This window comes from Hermetia illucens, chromosome 4 (genome assembly GCF_905115235.1).
Source record: "Hermetia illucens chromosome 4, iHerIll2.2.curated.20191125, whole genome shotgun sequence".
NCBI classification, from domain to species: domain Eukaryota; kingdom Metazoa; phylum Arthropoda; class Insecta; order Diptera; family Stratiomyidae; genus Hermetia; species Hermetia illucens.
This window is the reverse complement of record NC_051852.1, coordinates 152,051,353-152,070,837: the sequence shown is the minus strand read 5'-3', so window position 1 is coordinate 152,070,837 and position 19,485 is coordinate 152,051,353. Positions and strand designations below refer to the sequence as shown.

Here is a 19,485-nt window from a genome sequence, read left to right as displayed (position 1 = left end):
AATTTATCGAGCTATAAATGCATATACGAAGGAAACTTCGAACTTACCCCACAACCCAAAAACTACTTTCCGTCCCAGACTCATTCTTAATAGATATCAAAATTCCATGCTCTTTTATTGCAACTAAACTTTTATGAGTATTCGGCTTCACGGATTCTTGTGCGAGGAGACGACGAAACCTAAAGGAAAAAAGAAACATTGGAAAATGTCGCGAAAACGCTTTTCAGTAAACTTACTTTTTAGTATTCTGTAGAACGCCATGTATTAGATAACATGCATTACGGAAGTTCTTCACAATTGCATCCATTCCAATCTCTGGAGGCGATAGGATCATACCAGTGCCAACGTCCAAATGCACATAGTGATAAATAACATTTTCTTTTCCGGCTGAAATTCTGAAATAATTTGAATTTATCGAAAGATTTAGAAATGTGATGTCTGGAGCTAATTTTTTGATAGGAAATGATAACAAGGCGTGTGTGCGTTTTGTTTATTTTTATATGAAGCATTTGTTTTATGAAAGAGTTCTGTGGTGGTCATAAGGACCCTACTTTGGATCCCAGAATACAGGAGTATGAAAGGAAGTGAAAGAATGGCCACCAATTGATTAAACTACTGTTATTGCACTTGTAAAAGCTATCAGAGCACTGATGTTCTCTGCTACAGGAAGAACTTATTTAGTCTGCTTAGCAAAGAATCTGCTACAGATTGCATGGAATAAATATTTGCGCTATACCTTTTTCGGTTCGTGCTTTAGTGTTGAACTTCTGAGTTGCCTGAGTTGGCAAAACAGATTGTTTTTTTTTAAATTAAGGACAAATTCGGTATATTTGTGCATGTATTTCTATTTTATGTATAGTTTGTAGTCTTGAACTGTTTGGTTGTCCTGTGTTTCAATGAAACCAAAAGATTGTTTTTTGATTAGAGATAACCCTCTTGTTTTGATTTGTAGGTATCCATATTTCGGCAATCAGTTGTTCCCTTCCACAATATTAAACAAGTTTTTGCCACCAGATTCTTACATTGCTTGGTAATTAGTCTGTTCTCGTTAAATATCCGGAATTTTAAATTAATTAAAGATTAGTCCTGACTTTTTCTTCCTAAATTAGGATGAGGAGCCATGATGGAGCGTTCTGAAGATCCGTGTTCATCTTCTTTTCCTCCGGTAGTCTGGAGATTTCCAGAATTTCTAGAAGATCCGATGACCATGTTCCTCTTACCCTGTGCAATATCTCGTAGTAATCTATGTCGTCAAGGAGCCATAAAGAATTGAAAAGTAAACTAGAGAAACAGATCATTAATAACGCTATCAACTCTCCTTACAGGAAATTAGACGACATAACTCCTCGGCCACACCATCAGTATCTAAAATTTGTCTGCACTGCAGAAGGAGTAAAGACACCGTTGAGGAGATTACAGCCAAGGCAAACCAAGCTTTTCAATGTGAGAAGAAAAGGAAACGAGCCATACTTACGAAGAAATTAAGGTCTTACAACTACCCAACATGGACAGCACTGTGACGGGAAATAAGAATATCGAGTACTTAAACAACTTTATTACTATGTTGTTGAATAAGTTTTGCGGTTCAATAAAAGAGAGGGCGTTGCTACTAGCCTAATTTTTTTTTGTTACGTTGGTGCACTCCTTATATGAACATATGTGAAGTTTCATCCCAATCTGTCAATTCATTCTTGGTTTACAAGCCATTTAGTTTCGACTGGCCCCAGTATCTTTTTACAATGGAAAAAATCAAGTATCGTACAATGATTGAATTTATAAACCGGGGTTGAAAGTGTATAAGGACTCTTCGCCTTCGATTAGTACAGTAGAAAGTTGGGTTGCTGAATTTAAACGTGGTCGTATCAAGCCTTGAAAACGATCGACGTCAAGGACGTCCCAAAACAGCAACAACACCAGAAATCGTATAAAAAAATCCAGGATATCGTATTGGAAAATCGTCGAGTGACTGGAACAAATTTAGTAGAAACCCTAGGCATTCCATTGGGCAGTGTAAGCAATATTTTGACTGAACTATTGGGTTTCAGAAAGCTGCGTACACAATGAGTGCCGCATTCGCTAACAACGGAACAAAAACACACTCGAATGCGACTTTCTCAGTAAAATTTAGAGTGTTTTCGAGAGAATAAAGTGGATTATGTGGGTCAATTCATCACTATGGATGATACTTGGGTTTATCACCATGATCCTGAATCAAAACAAGAGGCAAAGAGTACAGTGAACCTGGTTCTTCGGCTCCGAAACGAGTTCGTGTCCAGAAATCGGCCAAGAAGATGTAAACATCACCCTTTTGGAATGCGAAAGCAATTTTATTTGTGAATTACTTGCACACTGGTAAAACAATAGATTCTGAATATTATTGTAACTTTTGAGACCAGCTGAAGGAAAAAATTCGTGAAAAAAAAGACTTGGTTTGCAGAAGAAAAAAATTCCTTTTCATCAGGACAATGCACCGTGCCATAAGCAAATTTTGACAGTGGCTAAAACCATGAATTCAAGGTCGAATTGTTGGAACATCCACCGTATTCACCAGATTTGGCCCCTAGCGACTTCCTTTTATTTCCAGACCTAAAAAATTCATGCGTGGAAAGCGTTTTTCATCAAATTATGAGGTCATAACAGCTGTGGAAGCGTATTTTTCAGCCCTTCAAGATTCTCATTTCATAAATTGGAATCTCGTTGGAATACGTGTATTGATGTTCACAGAGACTATACTGAATAATAAAGTGTATTTCAAACCATAAAATTGTGTTTTTCTTATCGAACCGCAAAACTTATTGAACAACCTGGTATAAACAGGTCCAAAGGAAACTTTTCAGAGGAAGAACTAGCCCTCGTCCACAAAGGGATGAACTACGCTCTCACGAAAGACAGATTCCTAACACAGGACATAATAGTGGACATCGAAGCGGCCATCCAATAGCACCAAATGGGCGAAAAAGACTGTGAACTGTAAGAAAAGGACTAGCCAAAATCATGCTAGATGATGCCAAGGATAAGAGAAGCTACCATTGTCAGAGGTTTCAAGAAAAAAACAGTTTTTCACATAAACGCGGACAAGAAAAATGCGATTGTAATCATGGACAAGGCGGAGTACTATGAAGCAGTCATAGAAATGTTGAACAATGGTAACTTCCATCAACTAAGAAAAGACCCCCTACCAGAATCAGAATCAGGGTAGAAAAAATGATTAGGAAATAGCAAGGTGTTATTAGAAACCTCTCAACGGTGCGTGGGCCTAACCTAACTCTTCCAAAAGTCAGGTACCGACCTAAAATCCACAAACCTCGAACTGAAATGCGGAAGATAAATGCCGCAACAAACTCGCCACAGGAGCTTGAATAAGATATGTGGATGATGTCCTAGTCATGGGCAAAAGACAAGACGCAACCTCCTTGTTGGCAAGTCTACGAAAATCCACGAAAAAATTTCCTTCACAATAGAGACTGAAGTAGAGCACAGCCTCCGTTTTTTGGATGTCAAAATAATAAACAGGGACAGAAGCTGAAACCTGTCATCCACAGGAAAACTACTTACACCCAATGAACCATCCTTATAACACCTAATCATTCATGGGGTCGAAAGATGGCCCCCTAAAACGCCATGATCCATCGAATGTACACAGTCCTGCTAATTGAGGAACACTTTGAGGAGGAGCATCCGCATCACGACTAAGATGAACGGCTACAAGGAAAAAACAGTGACGCATATAATGAGATAAAATAAATGGCAACTGAAGAGGATGGAAGTTACGCTCCTAAGCTTACAACAACAAGAAAATTCAGAGGACAGAAATGTATTCACCTGCATCTACTCAAGGTAAACGTGTAATATTATTACAAGCAAGAAACAACAGCTAAAACAAAAACAGGATTCTTCAAAAGGCTGCCGGCAAAAGATTGAGAGGAGTGGGATCTACAAAATTGATTGTCCGGAATACGACCAGGTCTACGTTGGACAAACTAAAAGACTGGTCGCCACCAGAATCAGAGAACAAATAGGGGAAGCACGGGCTGCATTGAAGAAAGGACGAGTAGAGAGCGAAATAAAATCGTCAGTAGCTAAGCCTATGGTAAGCAGGAGCCATAACATCGCCATAGATAACTACGAGACGTTGCGCACAGTAAGAGAAAAACGGTCATTGGACATCCTAGAAAGTCTAGAAATCTCCAGACTTCCGGAGGAAAATGGATCTTGGGAAAGCTCCATCATGGTTCCACATCCTAATTTAGTAAAAAAAAAAAATCAGGACTAATCTTTAATTAATCAAAAACTCCGGATATTTCAGTTACCAGACTAATTACCACATATATTTCTCGCAGACTTGGTTTCTTAGTAAGAAAAATTGTGAACTCTTGGCCGCCGAGAGAAGAATCTTCCGAGGAATCTTTGGTCCCCTACATAAGGATGGAGGATTCAGTAGCCTACATAACGACGAAATCTATGAGTGATACCATAACCGTCTGATTGTAGATAAAATCCGGCTCAACAGGTTACGGTGGGGCGGGTCACTTAATCCGTATGGATGAGGATAATCCAGCCCGGAAAGTCTATAAGGGCAATATATGGTAGAAAAAGGAGACGAGGCAGACCCTACCTGAGATAGAGCGATAGCGTAGATCAGGACGCCAAACAGCTTTTAGGTATATCGAATTAGTAGACCTCGGCGCCAAACCGGGATGTATGGAGTTCCTTATTAAGACTGGCCTAGACCTAATACCGGTTGTTGACGGATGTGTTCATCATTTAACAAAGTACGCATAAGAAACCAGCCTAATATCAAGGATGTGTATGAGAGGGAATTACTATTCACATTACTTGCAAATAACCAGTTTTTTTTTGCCAAATGCAGGCGGTGACCATTGAGTGAGTTTTTGACCAAAATAGCGAATTCCTAGCACATATAAAGAAGAACACGGTAGGTTGCACATTTGGAGGGAAGAGAACAAGCATCAGAGAGGGCCAGGAAAACAAAATGTTACATGCAATTTAAAAATTTCAACCCAAATCAAATCTAAATACTCAGATAATGCACTTAAGGAAATGCCATCAAAGAGCCGATTATACTAACTCTGACGATGCAAATAACTTCGCATACCGCGCATCAGCCGCTGTTCTTCCAATCCAGACAAAAGAAGAGTTCAAACGACGTGACCCTGGGAAAATCTCGCCAGTGAGCCAGCCCGCAGTTCATAGACTTGAAGAGGAGAACATTGCGGACATTGGACTTTTTCAATTCACAAAATCCACATTAGGCCAACGCGCCATTATCTCTTCAATGAAATGCTCTTTTCGTTAAAAACTACCTGTATGATACTGTACGGTGGGTTGCTTCTAAAGACCACTAACAACGTCTTTCTCCCGACAATGAATCTCAAATGGAACCTTTAACATAAAAAAGAAAATATAAAGGTTACCTGCACCCCGCAGAATACGCTGACTATTCCGTGAGATAGTTGCCCTATCCGAGGCAGAGTTCTACAGCGCTGAAGATTGCGAGGTTTAAATCATCTACAAAATAGTGATTTTTGCAGTATCTTAACCCTCAGACAAGGACTCAACTCAACTTGAATTTATTTTATAATTCAAAATTATGCTGGCCATTGTAAAGGGCACTGCTATCAACTGCGTGCCTTCAGCGCTCGACCCAAAGTCAATTAGTCTCGGAGCAAAAGCTGCAGCCCATCCAACCTTGGATCTGGAAGCCTGGATCTTTACGCGCTTGTAATCGATTGCTCCCCTATCCCTTGCGATGCCTCAAGGCGAAAAGTCAGATTCGGCTTCCGATAATCTACATAACTTCTAATTTTTGAGCACGCTTTCTCTCTTCGAAATGCGTCGGGCCCGGCACTCGCAAGGATGAATGCACTCGTTCGAGCCCTGCCAACTCGTTAAAATCCACTGGCATAGTCATTTGGCTTTGCCACTTTCACCTTGGCAGAGGGACGATTCGGGCAACACATCAAGCTTCTTTTCGGCCAAACCTTTCAGTACCGCCTCATCGCTCATCATAGGTTCAAAAAATGACCAAAAACAATCGCTTTACAGAATTAACAGCTTCTAGGAGTATCCAAGACCCTATTAGGTCTTACCATTTACAGTTAAACGGCATATGGAAGCCAAGCCATCAACCACCCGATGTTAACCTAGTAGTTTAGAATTTTACTGTTGCAAATAGAAAATCGTTACCAATTGCTTTTTGAGTCTCAGCTACCTTCATAAGCAGATTTCTCGATTTAGTAATGTCGTCAACCCGCTGATTATGACAAGCAGTATTTCTTCTATTTTTTAGCTTTTGTTTCGTTCACAAGCACTAGTCCAACGCAACATTTTCATGAGTTCTTCTGGAACGAAGTGTTGCCTACCTGTGGCACGCGATCAAACGCTTTCTCGAGTTTCAGAAATACAATGTAAAGCGGGCGGTGCTTCTCACGGTGTTTTTCGAGGAGTAACCACGATTTCGCAAATGCGGTTGTGAAGAATGCCTTCGAAAATCTTCATGGTATGAGACAGTAACCGAATCGGCGGCAAGTTGAATATTCCGGTGGACTACCTTTCTTTTCCCATATTGGAACTGTGTTGCTTGCTTGCCACTCACATGGTGTTCTATCTTCCTGAATAACTCGATTAAAGAATTCACTGAACCACAGTATTGGGCGCCACCTCTTCGTTTTCCAGAGCTCAGATGCGATGTTGTCAAGTCTTCTTTGATTTCATTCGTTCTATTGCTTGCGCGACTTCAATGGCGCTGACAAGTGGAATTGCTCCAAATGCCAGCATGCTTGTGGAAGTGAAGGATGAGCAAATTCTTCCGTTCAAATCTGCTCCAAATATTCTCGCCATCTATCCGTCGGAGCTCGTCGGACGGTAAGCAAAGAAACGTTCTTGCCATTAACGCAACAAAAGTGTTCGATATCCTGTGTACGTTGGTATCGGCTTTTGGCACGTCGATGCAGATTTCTCTCGCCATCCCGAATATCCAATTTGTCGTAAAGATCTTTGTAATGGACCATTCAGGTAACAACGATTGCTTTCTTTGCTTCCTGATTAGCCAGCGTTTTTTCATCGAGAAAATTTGTGGCAGAGGCGTTTCTTTCCACGAACCTTCTTTTGAACATTGTCATTCCAAAGCCAAGTATCTTCGTTGATGAACCGCTTATCTGGTTTGGTAGCCTAGGGGGCTGCATAGACTGCTTTGTGGATCGTGTCTTTAACTTGGTGCCACAATTCGTAATGGTTGGTAATCGTGTAAGTGAGAGTAGCTTGATTCGCAAGACGGCGATCAACGGCCAATGTTGAGGTGCGTTGATCTCATAGGGAATGGCTTTGCAGTCAGTGACGATGGTAAAATCTTGGCGCCTCATGAGGCAATGGTTTGATGAACCATGTATGCTAAGTAGAAGGTCATGAGCATCATCAAAATCGACTGTACATTCAACACAGTCGTTGCGTGCTCCAAATCCTTTTCCCCCATGGCATCTGTTGCTGTCTGCCATTTCATCCGCATGATCATTAACGTCGCCCACAATGATGATATAACCATCAGCAGGCACCAGGTGGTCCTCTGTGGTGCGTACGCACGAAGAAGTGAATAGTGCAATCAGTTCACATAATGGTGAGCTTCATCACCCAGTCATCAAATCGTTGAACTTCTTTAATAGTATCACGGAAACCCTCAGAGATGGCGACGCCAGCATGGTATTGGGTGTGTCTGCTGCCAAAGTAGAGAAATTTATAGCCATTTCTACCGCGTTCTCGTTCTATGTCGCAGCTCTTGGCACCAAACCATCGGGGTTCCTGGAGACCCCGGTTTCAATGCGCCTTTTCTGAAAGGCTCTTGCAAGTGCCTGGGTCTTTCCAGTGAGGATGTCAATATTTAACGTGCAGAGACATGTTTCTTTTGCTCGGACTAATTTACACCGTCCATGCCTCAAGAATCCTTGCTCCTTTCTCGAAAGGACCGGGGTTCGTCCTGCCGCGTCGACTGAGGCGAATACACTAGCCTTTTTCCGAGGCTCAGTACTCAACACGCTTTTCTTGGTCAGCCTGTCGCCGGACCTGTCGCCAACAGAGATAAGGTCAAATTTGGCATAGTGAAATAACTCCAACTATACTTTATTCATCTCTTTCCCTGATTGCATCATTTCATCTTTGTTTTATTAAGGATAGTACAAAGTACGTTGCCTCAAACCCTCCAGGTAAAGAAACCTGAGCTTGGGATCAGCATGCAATGTGAATAACAAGTAGTATCATCAGCATTAATTTAGTCTTTCACTTACCGAACGAAACACCAACTCCAACTGCTTCAATATTTTTTTGGAATATGGATAAAAACATCGGAACATTAAATTAAGGCAAAAAAAGCCTTTGATTCTACCCCTTAAGGTGTGATAGTCTTCAATCCGACTCTTTTTGCTTTTTTTTCCAGATACAAAACGATATAGACAAATCTGTAATAGAACAACCAAGTGCTATCTGCGTAGCGGAAACTTTCACTGATGATCTGGTTTTCCACTGAATTCCTTCATGTTCTTCAGACCAAATGAAAAACGACAGCAATCACAAAAAAAAACTATTTGGTAAAGGACTCCACCTCATAAGAATTCTAATGTTTTAGCTCAAGGAACACCGCCAGATAGCTCTTAATTTCTCCAGAAATCTTCTATGTAGCACCCTCTCCCAAACTTTGCTTTATCAGTTAAAAATCGAACCATAGCGATTTTTGGGAATTAATTAAAAGCGATCAACATCCGAAAACGCTGCTCCTGGAGCAAAGTGAGACAGCGTCTAAAGAATTGCCTCCACCCTCGACGTATTGACTTACAGCGAATAAAGACAGTAAATATATCACTTAACTTACTTGCTCGGAACAATATCGGAAACCTCCTTAAGAAACGAATCCTTCATTTCTGACATATCAAAGCCACTCGAACTCTTGTGACTATCCTGAAAAGACAACTTGATTATTCCGATTTGCTCTTCAGAAAACAGGAAAGTTATATCACCGGAAATCCATCCCAATCTGAATCACTATCACAATCCTCCATTTTCTGATTCGAATCTTCACTTTGCACCGAACTGCCTCCAGCAGAAGACTCAACACGGACATCATCAGAAGACGTCGCCCGATGCTTCAGAATCGATATCACTTCCGTTCGTTTCGACGGAACCATATTTTTGCTTTGCAATCCGCTGGGGCTCAAAACCACTTCCGGTCGCTTGTTAGAAGTCATCCAAACCCTAGCTAATGCCTCAATACCTCCATGTCGCAAATGATCTAGCGTTTCTTGTATCTCCTCAATGTAGAAAAGTGATGGACCGATGACTTTCTCTTCAATTGTTCCACTTTCTGAAATACGCTGTTCGCTTGTGAAGGACTGCAATATTGTCGCTAGCAAAAGTTGGTTTCGGCTTGATATTGCTATAAAGAAGCGACTTGTGGTAGACATCATGGGAATCTCTTGCCAGAGGACCAAGTCACGCACATTTTGTTTTTCGATAAAGCTGAAAATCCCTCGACAACGAAGAAAACTCTCTAGCCCAGCTAGTTGAGCTACTGGCAGATGACTCGCCAGTAGATATGATTTGAAGTAGAGGACGCTGCCGAAAATGAAAAATTCTCTGTGCGAATTCAAAGGTTCATCGTTCCATTCTCTGTAGTCCATCGCCTCCATTTCACTGATGGCATCATAGATTCGGAGCTGAGCTTCTTTTGGTAATGGAATTAGATGTGATTCTTGGAGGATCGTTTCAAAACGCGGGAGTCCTCTATTTTCTATCAATTGAGCTTTGAGTATTTCACAAACATATCGAATTTCATTTCTGATTGTGTCGCTGAACGCAATGTCGAGACCTAGGTATAAAAACTGGAAGTATTGAACAAGCTCTTGTGTTCGTAGGGTCAATTCCTTCAGGGTTGAGTATTTCGATGAGACAGCATATAAAAGTAGAACTGGAAATGGAAATCATGTTTGATATATGGCGATTCGCTCAAATTAATTCCATACTTTTGTTGTAAGAGTGGTAACAAATGTGGTATTCATGTCCATCAGAGACAACCGACGATGTTATCGGTTCCGATCTCAGCTCCGATTTCAAAATCGAGTTAAGTGTCAAGAAGCTTCCTCGAACACCGAATAAAACTGGAAAATAGCAAATATTATTGATTCCATTTTCTACACCCTGAAAATTATGTCAACTACCATTTTCCTCTTTCTCAGGATAACAAAACACAACATCGTTTGCTTCAATATCGGCATCGGAAAATTCCAGGGTTAGAATCATCATACTCATCACCATTTCATTTGGAGCCTGATTATTCCTTTGATCAGGCTGGGCAGCAACTAATAACTCGCTGGCTTGCTTGGCGTATGATTCAAAATTGGCAATTTGGTGTATTGTATTGAAATTTGGCGTAATTTGTTCTTCGCCAGATATCCGCTGAAACTTAAGAACTACCTTCACCGGACGAGTGAATTGATTAAGAACTTCATCCAGATTTTGAACTGTTATTTCCATGTTGTTAATTGCCTTGAACCAATCGCCTACTTTCACCGATTTTTCATTCCCAATCTCGGAGTTGGCTACAAAACCAGCGACCATTATTCGATTTCCATCTGGAAAGGGGCAAGTAGAAATGCCTGGAATGAAAATTTAAGAGAAAAAAAAATTACTTTTCCTCATACGTGCTTCATTAAGCTCTTAACGATAACCCAAATCGAGTTTCTGTCCAAAGTGACTTTGGGAAAGTCAAATGCATTCAAATTTAAATGATAAGAAATGACTTCTTGCTCAGCTTGAACGATAACTTTTTTAAATGGGATCGACGTAGTAGAATTGTATCCGTAATCAATGAGACTTTCATACTTCTGGATTACAGTTGCAGATTTGATAAGATTGTAATATCGCCCAACTGGTTAGGGGCAATTAATGGAACTGCTTTCGTCTGAATAATAACAAGTCGTACAAATGTGGACATTCGATTCATTCATGCATATCAAAGTTCAATGGACGAATTAGAAGTTGTGAATAAAATCCAAAGACCTAATTTTGATTCATTGGACATTTTTCAACTTTTTAAAGATTAGAATATTTGAATACCATACAAAAACTTTTAGTTCAGTTGGGGCAGCAAGTTTCCTTGATTAGAAAATGTTCCCGGATATAAAATTTTCTACAAAAAGCAGTAACAATCATAAATTCTGTTTACTATTCAAGCTGAATAGGGCCCTTTCATCCCTAAGAGAAGCTATCATTTTCACGATTTTTTTTCTATTCGCTCCTTCTTCTTTTTCTTCAGCCTTTGTCCCGTTCACAGCGGGGTCGGCTCGTCGTGATCGGTTTCGCCATTTGGCTCTATCGAATGCCGGATCTGGGTGTAATCTCGAGGCTTTTAAATCCCCATCCAACGTATCAAGCTCCCGTTGTTTCGGCCTGCCTTTTGGTCGTTTACCAACGACTTCGTTGTTCAGACCAATCTTGGTAAGTGAATTCCCGTTAGCACGAATTGCGTGACCATACCATCGAAGACGCCTCTCTCCCAATTTTTCCACGATCTGTGCAACCCCATAACGATCGCGGATATCCTTATTTCGGATGTGATCAAAACGTGTCACGCCACTAGTCCAACGCAACGTCTTCGACCCAATACCGCAAGATGCCATTCATTGTCTTTTATAGTCGGCCAACACTCAGAACCATACAGAGCGACAGAACAGACGACATTGCAGTAAATTTTAGATTTGAGACGTTCGTTGATACATCGATCACAAAGAACACCAGTTGTGGAACGCCACTTTGCTAGGAAAACATCATCTGCATAAAGCAGTGTGTAGGGCGCTGGACGTTGGATGTCCCGTGTGATGGTGTCCATAACGAGAACAAAGAGGAGTGGTGAGAGGGCGCTTCCTTGATGAACACCAACAGAGACATGGAGTGGTTTTGATACACCCGCCACATTTCAAACTTTACTTTTCGGATCGTGGTAGGGCAATTGAACTACTTGAATAAATGGGAATACGAAGGTTCGCACGTGGCGATGATAAGCAATTGAATGGAATGGGTACCGTTTTCTTGCCGACTCCATGACCGCCGAGCCTCTCCAATTCTCGGGATCTCCGCCATATGGAAGGAAGTCAGCTTCATGGGGAAAGGGTGCGATCACCGACTGAAAAGGGTTTACTCGCATATAACATAGGTCAAATTACGTCACCCTGCCACAGCATTGCACCCCCAGCTAAAGTCAAAGGAGTTTTACCAAGAACGGGACACATAGCTACCTCAGCTCTGCTGCCATATGTTAAGTCGAAATGTAGAAAGGCTTTAGCCAGCCCAGCGAGACCCTCTTGGGTGTACTTCCGATGTCGAAGCTAAAATGGTAGGATGTTTACCTGGAGGACCTCGTAAGCTGGTTGCAGCGGTCTCCGGGAGACATCGATCCTAACTAGAACACGAGTGCAGAAGCTGAGATGCTGAGCACGCTGCCCACGAAATACTTCGTTGCAAGATGCGCAGCTAATAACTCACGATCGTAGGTGCTGTTTTTCCATGTGCGGGATTCAGTTGCTTGGAAAGAAAGTCCAACTGCTACCTGACTTGGCTTACCTTTTAGTGAGGTGTGCGGTGCATCTTATGAGGGGAATGCCGGCTTCCACCGGCTGTTGCTTGGTGGTCTCAAAAATCTGTACAACCTCTGGAGACTACGCAATCAGGCGGGAGTCTTTGATCTTCGGCCCAAATAAGAACCTTCTCAGATCCTTAATCGTCTTTAGAAGCGGTAAGCTCTTAATCGCATGCACTTTGTCCGGGTCCGGTTGAGTGATGTCAGAGGTTATCAGGTGGCCGAAGAATGAAACCTGCCGCTGCAAGTATTTGCATGTCATAACATTGACTATTAGACTGGCCTCAAGTTGACGTCGAAAAATACACTCAAGGTGGTAATGGATGCTACTTAGAAAATATAGAAGAGCCAGTAGTGTTGATGTGGTGCTGAACTGCTTAACTGGCTCAGAGACGCTATATGGTTCGGCAACATATTCAAAAACCATGGAAAAAGCGTTATGCGTGCAGACTGAGAATGTTCTTAATGACTTAAGAGAGGTCATGAGGTCGAAGAGGGATGTGTTGTGCAGATCTATTAGCAATCCATAGTGGCACAGAAAGTCTGCGCATAAGATAGAAGTGCTGATGTCCGGAATAACGAAGCGTCAAAAAAAAGTTTGTCGAAGTCCCAGACTCATGTTTACTTGCTTGCCACCATAAGTACGGAAAGACAAGAAATTCGCTACACTGGGTTTTAAAGTTTGTAGTGTTAGGCTCAGGTTCAGAGTTTGCATTTATCAGTTAGTGGCGCCTGCTGAAGGGGTAATAAATTGTTAGGCGACGTGGTGATGCGTTTCGAATGGAAGTCGCCGAGGTTCCCGGCAAGTCTTGTTTTTATGTGTAGGCGAAAAAGTGCAGGGGCTGGTACATTTAGTAGCCTTTTTTGCGAACTTTCATTCGTAACAGTATGCTCAGGAATTGTTAAGGCCCCCATAGGCGTACTACCGGATTGTTCTTTTCGGGTATGTATATCCAGAACGCGACCTAGTCTTACCTCCCAAACACCAACAGTCTCCGCTAACTTAGATACAGTGCCTATTAGTGCTGCTACCGGGCAGCATTCGGTTTAGCGTACGGTCATTAGGCGCTCATCGCTCATCCAATAAGTGATTTGGCTTGGACGTTTCACTTACCAGCAGGCGTTTAACGAACTGCTCCTTCATTTTTATTTTGTTTGAACAAATTAATAAAAAATTCAGTTAGTTGAAAAATACTGTAGTTAGCTTATTTGCGTCTAGCGCTCGCCGTAATGCTGAATTTTTTCAACTTACTCCCGAAATTCCTAGTCCGGGCGATTTTCCAGTGAAACACTGACTGACCCCGAAAACGGCGTCAGTGTCGACGTCGGTCATAGCTGCTATTCTCGTTGGCATCAAGGTAGACAGCGGCTACAGCATATACAAAGTACACGCGACAGAACCAGACAAAAAGTCCAAAGTGCAGTGGAGTAAAACGAGCAAAATCGGGAAAGAAAAATCCTAATTTTCCCATAGACACTGTCACATTTATCGGTAATTTTCACGCTGTTCTCATTCACCAATTTTCACTCTGATTTTCGGAATTACTTATTATTACTAATTTATATTCCAATCAAAGACAGCCCAATCCAATCTCGGGCGACGACGAAATCAGTGAATGCCATTTCCCTCTTCCAGTCCCTGGAACCTTTTTTGTTCTAACAATCACATCTAACAACCTTTTACCACGTAACGATGGCTACCATTCAAATTTCTACATCACAATTTATATTAACAACTCCGTGTTAAATCCTACCTGTGATCTCTCTTGGTGACAGTTCCCGCCGACCAAGAAAATGCATCCATGCACCACAGACAAACCGCCCTGATGCCTGATGGTAACTTCTCGATGCAAAGATCTGTAATGTACTTCCTGTGCCTATATCATTATTGAAGGCAACCTTAATGGTTATATGGGAAAGGCAGAAAGGGGAGGCAGAAAGTGCGCAATGAGGGTGGCGAGCGTACTTATACATGGTTCATCAAACGATTGTCTCGTCGCCGCGCATTAAATGGTGGCTGTTTTGTGAGAAGAAAGAAGAAATGATTTCACTTACGGGATTACCATTACGAATGTGGAAAAATTGTAGAACCAAATGAAATCCACGATCCACAAAGCGCCGCCTGCAACCCTCAGGGTCACCAAGCTAGCTAAGCGGTACATCAACCGAGATACTTGGCTTTGGAATGACAATGTTCAAATGAACGTCCGTGAAAAGAAACGAATCCACCACATGTTTCTCAACGATAAAACGTTCGCATTGCCAAATTTATAAGAATGCCAACCGGGAAGCAAAAAAAAACGATCGATGTTATCCAAGCGGTCCATTACAAGGATCTTTACGATAAACTGGGCACTCGAGATGGCGAGAGCCAAAAGCAGGACACAGGCATACAAGAAATCGAATACTTCCGGATAGATGGCGAGGATATTTCGAGCAAATTTCAGCTGAAGAATTTATTCATCCTCCACTTCCACAATCATTGCCGACATTTGGAGCAATTTCACCTATCAGCGCAACTGAAGTCGAGGAAGTAATAAAACCAGTGAAATCGGGGAAAGCAACAGGACCTGAAGACTTCGCGTTTGAGCTCAGGAAAGCAAAGAGCTTGGACCAGGGGCTCAGTAAATTCTTTAATTGGGTTACTCACCATCTGATTCGCAAGAAAGTACCACAGTTCCAACATGGAAAAAGAAAGGTAGTCTAACAGAATGTTCAAATTACCGTCCGATCTGGTTACTTTCCCATACCATGAAGATTTTAGAACGCATTCTTGACAACCGTATTTGCGAAATCGTTGAAATTATCGTGAATCAAGTCGGATTTGTTAAGAATTGCGGAACTACCGACGCAATACACGCTGCGCGTTTACTCATGGAGAAATACCATGAGAAGCATCTCCGGCTTTACATTGCATTTCCGGATCAAGAGGAAGCGTTTGGCCGTGTACCACACGAACTCATCTGGTATGCTCTAAGACAACACTTCGTACCAGAAGAACTCATGCCATACTCATACCACGATCCGAAAAGTGAAGTTCGAAGTATGGCGGGTGTATCAAAACCGCTTCGTGTCTCTGTTGGTGTTCATCAAGGAAGCGCGCTCTCACCACTCCTCTTTGTTCTTGTTATGGACACCGTCACACGGGATATCCAGCGTCCAGCGCCCTACACACTGCTTTATGCAGATGATGTTTTCCTAGCATCTGATAGCAAAAATGATCTCGAGCAACTTGTCCAAAAATGGAATGATCGCCTCATGCAACACGGTCTCAGATTGAATCTAAATAAAATTGAATTTTTGACGACCGATCCCCATGAAACAGACACAATCACTGTCAGCGGCAGTGATGTGCCCAGAAGTGAGCGATTTAAATATCTCGGGCCAATGCCATCAGCCAATATAGAACTGCGTTATGAGGTCGCTTCACGCATTGGCGCAACCTAGATGAAGTGGCCACAACTGGTATTTTTTGTGATCGACGTATCAAAGAACGTCTCAAATATAAAATTGATGGCGGTGTTGTCCCTCCTGTCGCCGTTTATGGTTCTGAGTATTGGCCGACTACAAAAGACAATCAATCGTGTTTTGCGGTAATGGAGACGAATATGTTGCATTGGGCTAGGGGCGTGCCACGCATTGATCACATCCGAAATGAGAATATTCGCGATCGATATGGGGTTGCACCGATCGTGGAAAAATTGCGAGAGAGGCGTCTTCGATAATATGGTCACGTAATTTGTGCTAACGAGAATTTACTAGTCAAGATTGGTCTGAACATCCAAGTCGATGGTAAGCGAGCAAAAGGACGGCGAAAACAACGGTGGCTTGATATACTGGATGGGGATTTGGAAGCCTCGCGGTTGCAGATCCGGCTTTTGATAAAATCAACTGGCGAAACCGATCACGACGAGCCGACCCCCTTGTGAACGGGACAAAGGTTAAAGAAAAAGGAGGAGCATAATTTTATTTTATAGTTGAAATTCTTAAAATTGGCAAAGTCTTTTTCGTTGTGAATGGGATAAATTATAAATAGTTATCTATTCAATCCGTTTACAGTTCTGCGGGAGGGTCTCGGACCGCTCTGGTTAGAAGTTCAGTGCATCGGTGGAACCGTTTACACTGCCGGCGATGCGCTGTGCCGCGACAATCAGAAGCTGTCCTAACCTAACTGAGTCGGTTCACAGCAAAGGTACGCTCCCCTTGACCCTATAGATCAAGAGAAAGAACCAATAAAGCCTTCATTACGTCGATTGAAACCGTTCGTAATAGAGGAATACACGCTAAAAACGCCACTCGTTGACAAGCAGTTTCATACTCTGCACCGTCATCTCAAACACACTCAACAAAGGGGACCCATACGTAGAAAACGCAACAAAGGGCCCACATATATGGATCTAGCAGGTCTCTTTCTTAGACCTCATTCACACCGCATAACACGCCTTAACATACACACTAATTTCGTTAAACGCGTCCTGAGATCGATCTGGTCCGATTTAGAAGAGAAGGATGCTTTCTATGTGCCATTAGATGTGTTCAGGAGGCAAGGATGATATAGCAAGATTGCAACATACAAATAACTGTTTTACCGAATGGGAGCCCAATTAGTTTTGCCTTTAACGCGTTCAAATTCAAAGTCATCGGCGTTAGTTATCTCCCTGCGTAACTGTTCTTTACATCCTCTGAAGTTTCTGTAGAGTTGCTATTTCCACTCATTCGCAAATCCCGCGAATCTGAGATCCTTCCCATCGAAATTTCGTGTTCTTTGGGGTCTAGCGGATCATTGCATCCTTTGCATATCGAATGTCGTACTGTTCTGGTTTGGTGGCACCCAAGTTCATATCACTCAATGTACCGGCAGAGTTGAATCCTTCTTCGCTGTTTTCCTTAAAATTTGCAGTTACGGTCTATATGATTCAAAATGTATGCATAAACCCATGATTAGTTACTAATACGCATTGATTTTGTGATCACAATCAGAACGCAGTCTTGGGTGAGATTTTTACTGAGTCCAACCTCAATATTCTCACCAGGGAATGCGAAACTTACCTAAAACTTGTAATGAACTTATGGGAATAGGAAGATCAGATGATCATCCTAAGCAGGCGAGAACGACCTAGAGGGAAGAGCTATCCCAGAAACCTACAAAGTATGCGAAATTGACCGTGAAGTTCCGCCCGCAAAGACTGAAGCTCCACCAAAGTACTCGGTTGACACATTCTTGCACGCCTCTGTGCTAGCCAAGCTTGGGAATGTGGAGCAGTAAGTCTCCGGACCCGGGTGTCGCGATAGAGAGGGAAGATCCACGACGGTTCACAATCCCGATCATGGATATTAGGGACGTCCTCTAAATAATGGTCTGAGGATGTCAAGGAAGCAGAAGGAACAATGATCGGGACAGTGATCCATCGTGGATCTTCCCTCTCTATCGCGACACCCGAGTCCGGAAACTTACTGCTCCACATTACCAAACCTGACTAGTACAGAGGCGTGCAAGAACGTGTCAACCGAGCACTTTGATGGAGCTTCAGTCTTTGCGGGCGGACCTTAACGGTCAATTTCGCATACTTTTCAGGTTTCTGGGATAGCTCTTTCCTCTAGGTTGTTCTCGGCCGCTTAGGATGATCGTCTGATCCTCCTATTCCCCTAAGTTCATTACAAACTTCTGCCAAAAATAGGAAATACCGCTTCAACTTTCCCCCAGCATGGCCGCGTTCGAGAGAAGAATCCTTCGAAGAATTTTTGGCCCTCTACATGAGGATGATTCCGTAGTCTACATAACGACGAAATCTATGAGCGATAGCATGACCGTCCGGTTGTGGATAAAATGCGGCTCAATAGGTTACGGTGGGCGGGTTACTTAATCCGTATGGATGAGGATGATCCAGCCCGGAAAGTCTAAAGGCAATATCTATGGTAGAAAAAGAAGACGAGGCAGACCCTGCCTAAGATGGAGCGATGGCGTAGGTCAGGACGCCAGACAGCTTTTAGGGATATCGAATTGGTGGACCTCGGCGCAAAACCGGGATGTCTGGAGTTCCCTATTAAGGCAGGCCTAGACCGGATACTGGTTGTTGCGCCGTTGATGATGATGATGATGGCAGCAAGAGCTTCATGTTTAGAAAGTTTCCTGGGGCTAACCTAAAGGACAAAAAGAGCTATCGCTTACCCATCATCGACTCTGAAGCAGTTGCCCTTCTCCCGTATTTGAATCGATTTTCAGGGTTGATGAACATCTCGACCTCTTTCACCTCGCCTTGAGTTCCTTCACTAAACGTGACTTTGCTTGTTTCTCCGGCTCCGTGGCTCTGTCCTGATCGATGTGGTTCATCCTTCTTGGGATCTGCCTTGCCAATCAACCTGGACAGCTTACTTGAGGCGTTTGTTTTCTTACTGCTGCGGCGCGTAGAAGCCCGGCTGAAGTCGCCTTTCATAACATTCAATGCATTTTCCCCACTCGCACTTATTTTGGGTGCTCCATGGTAGCTGTACTCGGCGTAGAACAAGGTCCCATCTTGGCCGACGTGGTTTTCCCAGTTGGCAATGTAGCTGTCGTCACTGGAAAAAAATTGAATTGGATTTGGAAGTGAAACTTCTGCATTTGAACTGGTATTACCTGCAGGTTCCAGAGTAGGAGGAGTTTGACGAATAGCTGGACGAGCCCTCGCCCCATTCCTCTGGGGAACTGGAAGATCTCGTTTGGGCACTTGATTTCCGTGCGAGCAGTGTCTCGTTTTCGTGAGAAGCCATCAAGACTGGATGAATTCTATTTGAGTAATATCGGCGCAATTAAAACTCAATTTATCATTTAGAATCTGGGAGACTTCTGAAGGAAAACTCCGTAAAAT

General features: G+C 42.6%; 1 protein-coding gene and 1 long non-coding RNA gene across 2 annotated transcripts in view; one reads left to right on the top strand and one right to left on the bottom strand.

Moving 5' to 3' along the window:
• LOC119654301 overlaps window positions 1-1,612 on the top strand; it is a 4,207-nt gene extending 2,595 nt beyond the window's left edge. Inside the window, exon 2 of the long non-coding RNA XR_005249807.1 lies at window positions 1,326-1,612. This is a non-coding gene — a long non-coding RNA (uncharacterized LOC119654301). The remainder of the gene's footprint in view (window positions 1-1,325) is intronic.
• The window catches only part of LOC119654299 (protein inturned), a 19,780-nt gene extending 305 nt beyond the window's left edge, over window positions 1-19,475 (bottom strand). Inside the window, exons 1-8 of the mRNA XM_038059606.1 lie at window positions 19,254-19,475; window positions 18,807-19,195; window positions 10,221-10,658; window positions 10,026-10,160; window positions 9,024-9,970; window positions 8,879-8,964; window positions 237-395; window positions 48-179 (exon numbers count right to left, since the gene is read on the bottom strand). Of these exons, the coding sequence (XP_037915534.1) occupies window positions 48-179; window positions 237-395; window positions 8,879-8,964; window positions 9,024-9,970; window positions 10,026-10,160; window positions 10,221-10,658; window positions 18,807-19,195; window positions 19,254-19,387 (2,420 nt within the window). The 5' untranslated portion in view covers window positions 19,388-19,475. The remainder of the gene's footprint in view (window positions 1-47; window positions 180-236; window positions 396-8,878; window positions 8,965-9,023; window positions 9,971-10,025; window positions 10,161-10,220; window positions 10,659-18,806; window positions 19,196-19,253) is intronic.
• Window positions 19,476-19,485: the final 10 nt, after the last annotated feature.